Genomic DNA, 15,477 nt, shown 5'->3' on the forward strand with positions numbered 1-15,477 from the left:
CATGGGCTTGGTCCCAACCAGAGGGTAGCTGACGCTCAAAGTATTCAGGGAAGGGAAACACCTTTTCCACACCTTCTTCAGGTGGAAAAAATTCTCTATTGCCACCTGACTTAGATTTTATTTTAGCCCTGGCCGCCTTCTGATACTCAGAGGCCGGTACGTCATGTAACTCAAGGGCCTTAACAGCCTTGCTGAGGAGATACTGATAATCCTCAGATTTAAAAAATCTGGAGGCTTGTTCTGGCAATTTAAGCTCCTCGCATTCATCCTCTGACAAAAATTCACCCTCTTCTCTCTCCTCAGTGGAGGATGCATTGGACTCTAAGTCTTCCCTCCGTAGCTCGTCAGTGAGCGTCCTAGAATGGGAAGGGGGAGGAGGAGGGGGAGGGGGGAGAGCCTTCTTAGCTGCCTTTGTTGGCCATGCCGAGGAGAGGGGAGCACAGGAACCCTTGGGGTGAGGCTGCTGCCAGTCTGGTAGCTCGGCCTTGTTTGCCTTAGAGACCTCCAGTTGAACGGAGTGCCTGATGAATTCCATTAGTTCGGCTGGGTCTACCATTACCGCGTTATTCAGGGGCTTACCACATTGGAGATCTGGGTTCCCCGGCACTGGACTCCCCGCGGTTCCCTGGAACGCTCCCAATGAGGATCCAAAGCTGAAAGCTGGGTCCTCAAGATGGCCGCCGCCCGTCCGAAGACGTGACGAAAAAATGGCGGGCTCATCTGACTCGGGCTGCAAGCGGCGCTTCTTGGCGCTGCGCGCCGCTGAGACCTCCGCAGCCTCCGCTGTGGACGCACGATCAAACCACGAAGGCTGATCGGTCCCGGTGCTCTCCCGTGCTGCCGCCGATGCGGCAGTCGCGTCGTTTCCCTCGTCGCCTGAGAACTCCTCAGGAAGTTCCTTGTCGGCCATCGCTGTTTGTGAGGCCTCTTCAGGTCGACAGACCCCTGTTTAATTTCGCTCCGAGATTGGAGCAAAGGAGAGAAGTTAGAAGGAGTGGAATAAGAAAGTATAACAAGGTAAGAAGGGCAAGGCAGGCTAGAAGGAAGAAAAAGTATTTAGGAGTTTTAAACTTTCAAAGTTAGCTAAGCCTAGCTAAATTGTGCTGCTTCTCCCTAGTGAGGCAGGAACAGAACTGGAGATGGGATATTCCAAAGGCACCGACGGGGGGGGGGGAATCTACTTCCTGCCTCCCTATTGGCACGGGGGGGAATCTACTTCCTGCCTTCCTATTGGCACGGTGGGAATAACCCATGCAGATGTCCTCCTCCTCAGAGGGAGAATGAGCCGGTTTCTTCATTGTCAGCCTTAAAGCTGTGCAATTCCTCAGTAGTAATCACTTTTGCCTTCTTAATCTTCAACTGTAATCCTGCTTTGGCACTTTCTGCTTTAACCCTCAGCAGCAGTCATTTCAAAGTCTTCACTATTTTTTTGCATATCTCAGGTTGCTAATGTTCCTTCCACCAGTTTTCACTCCACCTTCATCTAAATCTAATCCAGCTCCCTTTATGATATGTTCTGTGTATTCTGTCCTAACAGTAGCCTTTTGTCCAGAGTACAGGTTGTGCATCAAAACAATCAGATACTGCGGCGCACCCATTTCTTTTAAAACCAACCATAGCTTTTTGTGATCCACACCGTCAAAAGCTTTGCTGTAATCTATGAAACGCAAGCCAATTTTCTTCTCAAATTCTCTTGTATGCTCCAGTAACTAATGTAAATTTGCAATACAATCTCTAGTGCCTCTTCCTTTTCGGATTCCTAGTGCATAGCTCCGTTCGTATTAGTGCAGAGGCTTTTAAAGCTTTTAAATGCTTCTGACCACTAGTGTTCAGCAGCAGCATCAGGGAAAGGCCTTGGCCTCTATGCCTGTTTGGCAGCTGTCCCGGACAACTGATTGGCTGCTGTGTGAAACAGGATGCTGGACTAGATGGACCACTGATCTGATCCAGCAGGGTCTACTTATGTTCTTATTTAAAGTCCATTCTTGGGTTACCTTTTTCTGACAATAAATATTTGTAAACGAACAAAAAAATTGTATCCAATGTTGGGATTGAAACATCCACTCTTAACAGTTGGGAAAAGTAATATGGTGTTTCCATGTCATTACATGGAAATACCAAAAGATGGTAGTAAAATAACATAAGCAAATGAACAAAGTTTGACTCTAGTGGCACCTTTAAGATCAACAAAGTTTTATTCAAAACATGAGCTTTTTGTGTGCACGCAAACTTCCTTACTGAAATGGAAGTTAACACCCTATAGGCAGATGGTGAACTATAAATTAGCATGCAGAGTAATGAAGATGTTTTAACAGACGCAAAGACCAAACAGAAATAACAAGCTAAGTTTATATGGTCACCATTTGTTTTAACTTAATTATGAGGAAAACACAGAGGAGCAAATACAATTGATACACCCCAAGATTGCATTAGCTTTTTTTGTTGCCACATCACACTGGCTGCTCATATTTAAATTTCGGTCCACCCATACCCCAAGATCTTGTTCACAAACACTGCTACTCAGAAGCGTATTCCCCATCCAGTGTGCATGTTCCTCATTTTTGCTACCCAGATGTAGAACTCGGCACTTATCCTTGTTAAATTACATCTTGTTCACATCTACCCACTTTTCTAGTGTGTTCAGATCCTTCAACAGCGAATTCCACATTTTAAGTGGAAATGTAGTATTTCCTTTGGTTTCATCCTGAGTTTACTGCCCATCAGCTTTATTGGATGCCCTCACATTCTAGTATTTTGGGAGAGGGAGAAACTCTCTCCACCCCCTGCATAATTTTATATACCTCTATCATGTCCCTGCTTAGTCGTCCAACCCCCTAATCATCTTGGTTGCCCTCCTCTGTACTTTTTCCAGCTCTGCAATGTCCTTTTGGAGATATGGGGACCAGAACTGTACACAGTATTCCAAATGAGGCCACACCAGGGGCATTACAATATTGGTGGTTGTGAGAACATTCCACTCTCTCCAAGCAAAGCACACTGACTCTGTAGAAACCCCTTAAAATCCTTGTCTTCAGTGACAATATACATCAATCCTTTATTCTGTATGCCTGCATTCAGATATGATACAATTTTATACTGTTTTGTTGGGGATCTAAGCACAGAGTAATTGCAAATGTTCAGTGAATGAAATCACATGGAGGAAGGTATTCTTTTTTTAAAAAATGAAGAGAAGAAAAAAGAACATAGGTTTTCTCTGTAACAAAACAGTAAAGAATATGTTTAACATGAAGAACCTGGAGGATGCCTTTCGATGAGGTAACACAGCTAAAAATGGTTCACCATAAGTTCTTGTGACAACATTCAAATGTCCTGGGGAGGGGGGGGGGGGGATGGAATGCTTAAAGACATTCCAGATGATGACATTCTGGCTTCACAGCTTAACTTATGTGGTCATTGTTTTACTGTTATTTTAATCTATTTTTGACAATTGATGACATGACCCGTTTTCTAACTGCACTAGAACTTTAACCCATGAAGTCCCCCCCCCCTCATATTTGGGAGTACAGAGTTTTATTTCAAGAGCTCTATAATTTGTTTGGCAGGAGTGGAAATACTTCTGCAAACACTGCTAGGGATATGTTGGACTATGGGAAGTTTTTAAGGGATACTAGTTTTATATTTAGAGGGGCTGTGGTGACTCAGTGGTTAAGACGCTGAACTGCAGACTGGAAGGTCGGTAGTTCAGCAGTTCGAGACCCGAATGCTGCATGATGGAGTGAACTCCCGTCTCTAGTCACGCCAGCCACATGACCATGGAAACGTCTTTGGACAGCGCTGGCTTTTTGGCTTGGAAACGGAGATGAGCACCGCACCCTGGAGTTGGATTTGACTGGCTTTCGAGCAAGGGAAACCTTTACGTTTACTAGTTTTATATTTATCACCCATGCCCCACCACAAAGCAAATGCAACGAGCCCACTGTTGATCCGCCAGTTCCCTGCTTATACTGTTTGCACAATGGAAACCGAACTGTTTAGCTTTAGCTTCCTGATGCTGAATCTCAAATCCAAGTCTGTCACCAACTTTACCAGAGGAGTGATATTTATTTCTGTTGATGCAGATAAAAACTTTACAAGGCAGTGCTAAGAATTAGGAAGTTTGCAATCAAAAACTCATCAACAACAAAACAATGCTGTAATGAGAATAGCAGCACAATACCGGGGTGGGGGGCAGCAAAGTGGTCAGGGAGTCAACACAGCGCTAGACTGGCATATCTGCAAGATGTTCCAGTCAGGGTGGATTTGATTTAAATCAAATTGATTTAAATTGTGATTTAATTTAAATCACTAGTTACTAAGACTTGATTTAAATAGTGGTTTTCTACGCAAAGACTCATTCTTGCTGACCTTAATATTTACAACCCAGTTGAAGGTTTCATTTTAGTATAATAACTTTTCAGGTTAGTTTAAGTTATATCCGAAAATTAATGATTGGTTATTTACCACTTGAAAAAGATAATTATGAAATCATTGCAAGGTGAACTGTCTCTGGTTTAATAGGTTAATCATTCATATTTGTACAACTTTTCTGCTGTACTTTAGTTAAAGGAGAAAAATAATTATTAATAATAACCATTTAAATTGGTTTATTTAACTAAAATAATAACATTACATAGCATATGTATTCTTGAATTTGCCTAAACATCCATGAGGATACACACACAAAGATCTCAACATCTGTGGAGCATTCTGCTCAAAGTTTCACTTTCATTTGTACTGCCTGCTCCTCCCTCCTCAGCTTAGCTCTCAACATCTCCTCCTTATCCAGACCTATTCCACCCCAAACAATCTTATATTCATTGAACTTTTTGAAACTTAGCACTTAAGAGATAAGGAGTTGATTCTGTGTGCATAGGTTTGCAGAGGACCAATAGGACTAAGGTCTCTCAACTCTGTACATTTATTTTATAATATTTTTGTTGTAAAGAAGAGGCATGCGATCTCTGCAGACACAAATTCACAGTTTTGAGAACCTCTGATGCAACCTTATTATAGGAAGGCTACAACTGTCCCCTTGTTCCAGACAATTGTCTTTGAAAGCTGGCACCTCCAATCAATGCTCCCTCTAAACTGTGGTATCTTGTGAGCAAAAATTCTACTCTGTGAGCTACTGGCATTAAAGTTGCGAGCGAGCGATTTGGCTACTGCATAAACTACTTTGCTAGAACCATCCTCCCTGAGCCAAGACAAAAATGTATGAGCCGGAGGCTAAAAAACTGTGAGCTAGCTCACACTAACTCAGCTTAGAGGGAGCACTGCCTCCAATAAGGGCAGTTTACGCATCCAGCAGAATCATTTGACAAAGCTCCTCAGGCATTGGAGGCTGCTATGCCGGGCCGGATTTAGACTTGCTGAGGCCCTAAGCTATACAAAACCCAGAGGCCCCTACTGGTCTCAAAAAAAAAATATATATATACGCCTTTTTAATATTTGAAATATTTTTTATATTGTGTTTTTATTTGAGGCCCCAGCAGATTACGAGGCCCTAAACTGTAGCTTATTTAGCTTATGCGTAAATCCGGCACTGCTGCTATGGCGGCTTCGATAACTGACGGCGGGAAAGGAAATTCCGGAGGCGACTTTCGTTCATTGCGGGGTTTCCTACAAGGGCACCCACTCTCCCCCGTCGCAGCGGCTTCCCCCACAGTCACAGCCTCTCCCGGCGGGGCTATCAAGAGGACTCGACTTGGAATAGAGGCCGGAGCTTCCGTTCCGTCGCCGTCCTCCCTCGAAATGGTCCCCGCGGCAAATTCTGCCGAAGACACTTTGGTTCCACCGCCGCGTTCCTCTTCGCGACCTCGAGTCCCTCTAGCAGAGAGAGGGGAAGTCTCGTCCTGCAAAGGACAGGCCGCTGCCGCTCCCTCTGTTGCTCTCCGAGCTTCCGCGTGTTTTTAGGAAGGAACCCCTTGGCCGTTAGCCTCGTGTCTCTCTCAACAAGGTGGGCATGAGGAGGCTAAGCACTCAGAGGCCTCTCCCTTCAGTCCCAGCCTAGGGATGAACTGGTGAGGTAGGAGAGGGACTCTTCATGCCCCCGCCTGCCCTGTAAGGCGCCCGGGGAGGAGCTGCAAAGGCGGCCGCTCTGGCTTGCCCTTCTTCCTGTCTGCGAACTTCGTTTCTGTGGGGAGCTCTTCGCCATGCTGCTGAGAGCCCTGCGGAGGCGCTGGGAGTCCTACAAATACCGCTTCGTGCCCTGGATCGCGCTCAATCTCCGCCACAAGCGCAGGTGAAGACGCGCGCGCGGGAGGGGTGAGCCCGGTCGTCCTCGGGAATACTTGCTACTAACCCTTCCTTTGCGAAACACAGCAGACTTGTCCTGGTTTCCACCGTTCTGAGAGCAAAAACGAGCTTGTCGGTCTTCTCTAGCCTTATGCAGAATCCGATTGTTGATCATCTAGCTCGGTGTTGTCTGCTCTCTATGTATTAAGTGCCGTCCAGTCGCTTCCGACTACTGGCCACCCTGTGGATTCACACGTTCTTCAAAACGTTCTGTCGTTAGTAGCCATTCTCTCTCCGGTCTTGCAAACTGAGGACCGGGGCTTCTTTCATTGTGTCAATCCATCTCATGCTGGGTCTCCCTCTTTTCCTGCTGCCCTCGACTTTTCCTAGCATTATTATCTTGTCTAGCGCTCTGACTGACAGCTGCTTTTCACAGTCTTGTGGGAGAGAGAGGGCTTTCCCAGTTCTTGATCCTTTAAATGGAGATGGCAGGGATTGAACCAAAAACCTTAGTATAAGGCATGCCTTTTTGCTTCTGTTTCCACAGGGAAGTGATTCACTGTAGCTCTCCTTGCAGTTGGGAATGCAGATGCAGCAGAGCACCCATAAAAACATCCACATCCCCTTTCCTTGCCTCATGGTTGCCTTTTCTCCCCTGCCACAAGAGGGAAGAATTGGTAATATATAGCCCTGCTGTTAGGAAGCCAAGTTGAAGCAAAATATGTGTGGGAACAGCCTACATTTATCTTTCCCAGGCTCACCTGCAGCTGGCTAACCAGGCTAAATTGCTAAAGTGCATTCCCACCCACCTTTGTCACCTGAACATTCCAGATTAAGAGAGACATTGAAGAGCCCTCTTGGACTGCAAGCGTCTTCCTTCAGAGGACTACAACACCATTCAGAGCAGGCTGAGCAACTATGCCTGGTTCAATTTTATTCCCAGTCCATAGCATTTTTCTGGATTAAACTTCAGTTTGCTCACTTTCATGCAGTACCTTGTGATCTCCAGACACTGGTTTATTTATTTATTTTTATTTGCTTTGTTTATAGTCTGCCTTACTGAAATTCAAGATGGATTGCACAGTGTAAATCAGAGTGCAGTCAATAGGATGAGTCATTTAATAAACTGTGTAATAGGATTAGGGTTACAGCAATCTGAAAGATACAGGTAGAAGTGGAGATCCCTGAGTCCTTATATCCCAAAGCTGGTTACTATGCACATTGTACCTCTGCATCCCAAGTTCCTTCTTTGCAACTCCCCTGTCACCTTCTGATTAGAATATAAAGACTACGAGATCTCCATTCCAACTTGTATCAGATGAAGGGAGCTTTGACCCTTGAAAGCTCATGCCCCCAAAATCTTGCTGGTCTCTAAGGTGCTACTGGACTTGAATCTAGCAGCAATCTGAAACAAAGCATAGAGAATCACACATATGTTAATGCAGAAAATGGTATCACAGGAGTATAAAAACAAAGGCGTGGAAGTAGGATAATACACAAGCAAGAGACTTGTGAGGAGCATGTCATTTTTTCTCTCCCCCACTATTTTCTCCTTCCTTCCCTGAAATCCCCGATGGTCTCTCCTCCTTTCCTGCTTCCTTCTCTCCACCCACAAAATGCGCATACATGAGCAGTTGTTATCTTGCCCATTTGCAGCATGGCACTGTAGACAGCCCTGCTCAGATGATCGAAGTTGTCATGGTGGAGCATAGCAGGAGAGACAGTCCTGTAGATATAAGGGTCCAAGGCCATGAAGGGCTTTGTATGTGACAACTACTACCTAGAATGGAACCTGATAACTGGTGGGCAACCAGTGGAGTGTGTGCAGAACAGTGTACTATGCATGCTTCAGATTCAGACAGAAAGGAGAGCTAGAGCTACTGTCATGTGCATATTGGTGACGACTCAATCCAGATCTCTGGATGACCTTTCCCAATGGGTTTGTGTAGTTCAAATGTCTGGTAGACAACTTGGAGCTTTTTAGAACCCTTCAAGCCAGTGGTCAAGAGGCAGGACAGAAGCTCCACAGCACCACCTTCTGGAACCTAGCGTTGAAGGACTGTTTTCTGAGAAAAACCACTGTGATACAACACCATTAAGGCCCATTCCTATGAGGTTGTGTAATATTATCCATCAGGTAAATCAAAGCAGTTTTTACGCAAAACGGCAAAAGCCAGATTGAACAAGATCTAGAGAGTTTAATCCAGAAATCCATGGAATTGAGAAGTCATACATTTATATTATTTACTCTGACTCTTTGGATAAGAATATATACAGAGGCAGCAAACCCCGAATACCTGTGCTAGGAGACAACATCGGGCAAGGTCTTGGCCTTTATGTCCTGTTCATTGGCCCTCCAGGGTAACTGGTTGGCTGCTGTGTGAAAAAGGATGCTGGACTAGATGGGCCACTGGTTTGATCCAGCAGGGCTCTTTTTACATTCACCACTTTCTTCAGGGTCTTACTCAAAGCCAGCAGATCAGATAAATCCAATTGATTTCTTTTTCTCCCCCCACCCAAAAAAAAGGGGCTAGGAAGTGCAGGGATCAAGTGAACATGTGCCTCTCAGTGCTTCAACCGTGTACTAGTAATTTTGGGTGAAAACTTTCAGGGTGATGGCGAGTAGTCTTATGGAGAGGGGAGTTGCCAACATTTTTACTGGCCCCAGGCATCTTGTACAGCAACTTGGTAGTGATAATAAGGGATGGACACAGACTGGGAAAGCCCAGTTTGGTCCATGGCTCATGAACCTCTAAGCAAAAAAGCCACCCAAACTGAACCGGTTTGGGTGGTGTCAGGGCCCTGCATCATCTGGAAGTAACACAAGTACGTCAGCCCCCCAATGTGCTTACATCACTTCTGGGTGGTTCAGGCCTCACCTCCGGCGCACCCGCATTACGATGTGCTTGTGTCACTTCCAGATGATGCGGGCATGCTGGGAAGGAGACTGATGCCTCCCGGAAGAGGTGTGCATGTGTCAGACAGAAGATGCGAGCCGAACAGAGCTGAAAAGCTCAGCGAGTGTTTGGGTGAAAGGCGCCTTCCCTGAACCTCGGCTTTCTCTGCGAACTCTGAACCGAGAAAAAGTCTGGCCTGGACTTTGGCTCAGGTTCGGGTCTGTGCCCAAGCCTAGCGATAATCATTATGACCAAACCATGAAAGGATTCAGCAGCTTGTTTCTGTAGATCAGGCTACTGTAAAGGGACAGGAGTAGGCCATGCCAGTTTATTCTAATCAGCTGATGAATGTTCCTTACACAGTTCTGTTTTGTAATTTATTTATTTAGAAAATTCGTCTGGCACCTTTCCAGGCTAGCTTGTGGTGGCTCTGAGAATAAAAACAACAACTTGGAAATGGATAGTACAAGCAAATCATACTAATAAAAAATATCAATAAAGTCATCCAAGTCAATAAAAACTGCCAGTAAACATATAGCAGAACATAAAAATAACAGAGATCTCTAAAATGACAAAACCGTTGTCAAGCTCAGAGCAGACCATGAAACAGCTTTAAAAAAAGATGATGCCTTTAGTGAAACAGACCTTAAGTGGGTAACAGGGGTCATTTCGTAGAAAAAGAGGTGCAGGAGCTCATTAGCATAACTCATCAGCATAACCTGTTTGCTTATGCCACACCCCCTGACATCACTGGAAGTGTGTCAGAAGGCAACACCCACCGCTCAGGCTCCACTGGACTGTTTTGGATTGCTAACTATTTGGGGGGGGGGCTGTGCAGATCTGTCCACGCAGAGGAGGGAGAGCTTGTACCCGAAGGCGGGCCTGGGGGGGGCCCTCTGCAACTTACCTGGCTGCTTCTTGCTCCTCGTAGCCCAACTGAGGGCTGCTGGGAGCAGGGGGCGGGGCTTGTTGCATGTGCCTGCCCCCTGGGCTCCTTCCTGCCGGAGCTCCTGTGTGCTCCCGCAGGAAATGACCCCTGGTGGGTAAAGATAAATGTTTTGGCCTGAAACTTAGAGGAAAGTCAGTGGCAGGCAAGCCTTAAAAGAAGGGCATTTCCAAAAGAAGGTGACACTACTGCTAAAGCCCTGGTTCTGGTCTCTGGCCACCTTCTCTCTGCTGTTGGGGGCTCAGAGAGCAGGGCTTGAAAAGCGGAGTGAAGCATATGGGAAGAGGCAGTCTTTCATATTGCCAGAATTGGGGCAATACGTGCTAACATGTAACTCCCAGGAAGAAATACTTAACCAAATCCCAATAAAAGTTTTAGCAAAATCAGCAAAGAAAAGGTTTCAGTCATGGGTCATGGACAGTTCAAACAATGGTTCTGTCCTCCTAGCTTATTTTAGTGACATGCCATAATATGAAGAGCTGGTGTCAGTTTCTAGCAACTGAACTGGCAAACCTTAATTTGTCAAGGAGCTATTTTCCCACTGAGGCAAACATTTCTTGTTTATAATGCTATCTACCAACCATTCTGTCTATATGAATTCTGGTTGTACCCCCATGGCGCCCTCAAGCCCCCCATAAATATGATGGATGATGACACTCCCCTTCAAAAAGAGTATGGAATAGTTTCTCAAGGGAAGTGAACCATTAGAACTAGAAAGGAAGTATTTGTGAATGCATTGTATAGGGGGCAGTTTCTTACACTGGGTGCAGTGTGGATTAGGAAGCCTAATTGGTCTTTTTCCGTCTCTAATTTCTGTAATAACAAACAGATGCCCTGGAGTGAATACAAGTTCAAATTGATTCCTGGCTCTCTGGTGGAACTAATAAATATCTCAAGCCGAATACTTGTGGTTTAGTGATCTCAGCACAGTTCTCCTAATGAATCACAGCCTTATATTCACTCGGAGATCATTTATTCTCCGGTAATATGTGTACGCTTGCTGTCTTAATGTAGGAAAGGAAAATCCTATTGATCCCTACTCATTACCAGAATCAATTCAGAGAGTGTGTTTTTATGTAGTTTTTAATTCTTACTTTTGTACATCTTCTTAGAAGAGGTGTGGGGGACAACCTGTGGATTCTAATCTTTCTTTTCTGCCGTGAAGGAAACAAATTGAGCCATGCGTGCACCCCATAGAGGTAGATCATTGGCTTTTCTGCTCTGCCAATCCTGCCCGTCGGGGACGAACGTGGCAACTGGATGAGAGGCAAAATAATGCTACTTTAGTTTTCAGATTGTTTCAGAATCTGCACAGAAATTCACTGGATAATTGGCATATTTATTCAGAAATGTAAGCATATTTTATAGGAAGAGGAATGCCTTTCCAACCACCTTGAAGGAGGTGATTATGAGACCTGTTCTTGAAGAATTACTCCTTGGACCCAGATAATAACAACTACTGGCCAGTTGCAAATGTTTGCTGTTTTTAGTAAGGCGCTCAAGTGAGTGCGAACTTCCTTGTTTGGAGGAAATGGATCATTTAGGTCCTTTTCAGCTCTCAGTATTGTTTTGTGACTGAATCTGCCTTTGTTCTTGAGTTTGTTTTATTTCATTTATACCCCTCTTTTCTCCCCAGTGGGAACCCAGAGCACCTTGCATCATTTTCTTCCATTTTACCTTAAAAAAACAACAAAACCCTCCTGAGGTAGGTTAGGCTAAGAATGCATGACAGGCCTAAGGTCACTCAGCAAACATCCATGGCAGGGTGGGAATTCAAACCTGGGTCTCCCACCTGGGAGGGAGAGACAAAGACACTGTGCCCTTGCTGGGTTTCCTGGATGCTGACTCTGGCATCCTTCCAGACTGTTTGGCTAGAGTGAGTGTTGAGGGCAGTGTCCTTTTCTTCCAGTCTTGCTGAACTGGTACCAGAAGGTGTGACTGTGGACATGTTACTTGATCACGGCATTTGTGCTATCGAGTACTGCAGAGTCCTGTCTTCTTGACTTAGCGTTGCCAACCTCCAGGTGGTAGCTGGAGATCTCCTGGGACTACAACTGATCTCCAGGCAACAGAGGATAGTTCACCTGGAGAAAGCGCCTGCTTTGGAGGGTGGACTGTATAGCATTATACCCCATTGAAGTCCCTTCCCTCCCTAAACCCCACCCTCCTCAGGCCTCACCCCCAAAATCTCCAGGTATTTCCCAATCTTGATCATATTGTGCAGCATCTACATAAACCCACTGGGAAAAGTTGTGCAGAGATTTGGAGTTAAGTGTCATTGGCATGGTGATGGCATGCAAGTCCATTTCTCCTTTGTAGCTGAGGTCATGGATGTTCAGAAGAGGTATTTGGATTGGCAATAGGCTGCATGAGGGTCAGTCTAGACAGGTCTAACATACTGTTAAGCAGTGGTTCCAGCTAAGGGACAAGGGGTCAGCCTGCCACAGGTGGGGTAGCATCCCTTTCAAAAGGCCAGGTTTGCACTTTGGGACTGCTGTTGTGTCCATCACTGCAAATGGACATTCAGGATCCATCAGATATTTAGTCTCTTTCAGAAACTTTGGTTGGATCATCAGCTATGTCCTTTCTTGGAAAAATGAGGTCCATGGTTGGGGCATACTCTAATGACATTCCAGGCTTGACTACTGCAATATGCTTTTCATGGGGCTGCACTTGAAAACTGTCTGGAAACTTCAGCTATGTAGAATGCTGCTGCAAGGCAGCTAACTTCTTCATTTGGATAGGAACATACTTGCCAGTTTTCAAAGGGTTTCATTGGCTTCCCATTTGTTTCCAAGCACATTTCAAAGTTATGATGCTTTCCTTTTTTTAAGCCTAAATGGTCTAAAGTACCGTGAAGGCCATCATCTCCAATATGGACCTGCTTCAGAATCCCTGTGATGAGTGTTTTTGTTCACTGGGGTGAATGGATGGTCGTCACGGACAAGGCCTTCTTAGTAATGGCACCTTGCTTGTAGACATCTCTCCCCACTGTTAGGTCCATCAGTGGCTATTAGCCACAAGGTATAGATAGGGACTCTGGAGCAAGTGATGCTCTGTCATCTTGGTGCTTGGGGGGGTCAACCGTGGGAGGGCTTCTAATGTCCTGGCCCCACTGGTGGACCTCCTGATGGCACCTGGTATTTCTGGCCACTGTGTGATACAGAGTGTTGGACTGGATGGGCCTTTGGCCTGATCCAACATTGGCATCTCTTATGTTCTTATGTTCTTATGACTGGCATTCCACTTGCTAAATTTAGGCACTAAGTGAAAACCTTTCTGTATACTCAGACATCTCCTTTAGTGCGTGATTGGCTATTGTTTTGGGGTCACGTTGTTTTTAATTTGCTACCTATGTGTTTTTTTATTTATACATATGTGTAAAGTGCTATCAAGTCATAGGTGATTTATGGTGACCCCAGCAAGGGGCTTTCAAGGCAAGTGAGAAGCAGAGGTGGTTTGCCATTGCCATTGCCTCTGCAAGGTCTTCCTTGGTGGACTCCCTTCCAAGTACTGGCCTCGTTTAGCTTCCAAGGTCTGACAAGATTGGTCTATACCTTGTTAGCCGCCCTGATCCTTCGGGGTAGGGCGGGATATAAATTCAAATATAAATAAATAAATGCCATGCCGCCTTCCCTCCCACTTTTTTTATTTTATCTTGTTAATAAAACCAATATGAAAAAGCAATAAAGTGTTTATAGTTGCCACCTGTCAAGTTATTTCACACCCTGTACTTATAGGACCCCTTTCCCCCTCTCTGTTTGCAGGACTCTACGCTTCGTACCAGAAGAATCTAAAGACAAAACCATTTCCGACGAAAATGTCCTTCAGACACTCTTGAAAACCTTTAAATCTTTGTTTGTAAATGACATGGCTAGGCAAATGCCTCTTCTAAGTTTACTCCCAGAAGTTCGGTCTAAATATCTGGAAGTACCGAATGCCCAGCCTGAGACATCCACAGCGATTGGTGACAATCAGCGGAGCCAGATTACCTTTCATGCAGAAGATGTTCTGTTTAACACATTAGGATTCAGCATTGCTCGAAGGCGCAGTTCACTCGTTTCTGCTGGAACAGGAGTCTTTGTGACCAGAGGGTTTGTTCCAAAAGGGACACTCGTAGCGATGTACCCTGGTACTGACATAATTTATTTCCAAATGTGGACTTGGAGACTTGATTTCTATTCTGTCAGGTGGTCCTGTTCTGAAATAAGTGATGATCGCTCTGTTGTGTGGGGCTGTGGGGGCTGGGGAGAAACTCTTGAAGAGGGACAGCTGGCACCCCTTAGCCTGAAAGCTTTGAAACTGTAGGGCTTTGGTTCAAACTAGATGAGACATGGCTCATGACTCTCCCACTGTCTTTCAAAGGTAAATTGCATCCTTGTGCTGCCCCGGTCACCATGTAGGGAAGGTTTAATCCTTCAACCCTTGCACAGTTTTGCCTATGAAGACCACTCTTCCCACGTTGCAATTAAGCCTGGAAGGGGGGATAAGGTGGCTCTCCCATCTTTTGTCTGCCTTTATTCCCTAGCGGGGAGGGGGGAGGATTGGATGCAAGGGTGGAAGTGTTAAACATTTTCTCCCCTCCCCTTGCAGTCCTGATCTGATCTGTGATGAAATGTACTTTTGTTTAAAAAAAAAAAAGCAGGAAAGATCCTACCAGTGACTTCTCAGCGTCTTGTCTGTTTTGACCCCCTGGTTTCCATTGCTCCTCTGATGAAGGCTCTGTGCTCCTTATGATTGCATAGCGGGAAGAAGTTCAACAGGGACACTTTCTTATAACTGGACACCACCAACCCCCCCCCCCGGATAAAGCTGCAGTCTCATAAAGACCATTGCCAGAAGAAAACACGATAGCCCTAATATTAACATTTGTGTCATGGAGACAGCATGGTGTAGTTAAGTAGTCAGTTCTCAAGACTTGGACTAAACATGGTCCATCCAGCTTCAAATTGCTACTTAGTCACTAGATGACTTCGGACTAGTTGCTGTCTCCCAGCATAACCTATCTCACACGGTTGTTGTCAGGATAAATGAAATAAATCCCATGTGTGCTGCAAACATCATAGTAATGGAAAGATTAGTTTGAGGTTCCTACATAGTGGCATGAAAAGAAATGGGTTTGACCATAGGTTTTGTGTTTTGTTTTTAAGTTGGCTCTGGTTCTACTAACATTCATGGCCATCCTTTTTCAAATATTTTCTGTAGATTAATCATGGCTTAACTTTACTCTGGTGACAATCAGCAGAGTCAAATTGCTATCTGTTCATTTAAAATGTGGTGACTGATGGGGCCCAAGGATCATTCCTTTAGCCTGGTGTAGTCTCCCCTCATCCCCCAGTTTCATCTCATATACACATTCTCTTGAATCATGAAAGAAATTTTTCTGTTTATTTCTAAAAC

General features: G+C 45.1%; 1 protein-coding gene across 1 annotated transcript in view; it reads left to right on the forward strand.

Annotated features, from left to right (window-relative positions):
* Window positions 1-5,846: 5,846 nt before the first annotated feature.
* Window positions 5,847-15,477, forward strand: part of SETD9 (SET domain containing 9) — a 15,847-nt gene continuing 6,216 nt past the window's right edge. The window contains exons 1-2 of the mRNA XM_015426621.1: window positions 5,847-6,241; window positions 13,845-14,209. Of these exons, the coding sequence (XP_015282107.1) occupies window positions 6,153-6,241; window positions 13,845-14,209 (454 nt within the window). The 5' untranslated portion in view covers window positions 5,847-6,152. The remainder of the gene's footprint in view (window positions 6,242-13,844; window positions 14,210-15,477) is intronic.

The sequence above is a fragment of the Gekko japonicus genome, unplaced genomic scaffold (assembly GCF_001447785.1).
Source record: "Gekko japonicus isolate JY-2015 unplaced genomic scaffold, Gekko_japonicus_V1.1 scaffold1884, whole genome shotgun sequence".
NCBI lineage: Eukaryota > Metazoa > Chordata > Lepidosauria > Squamata > Gekkonidae > Gekko > Gekko japonicus.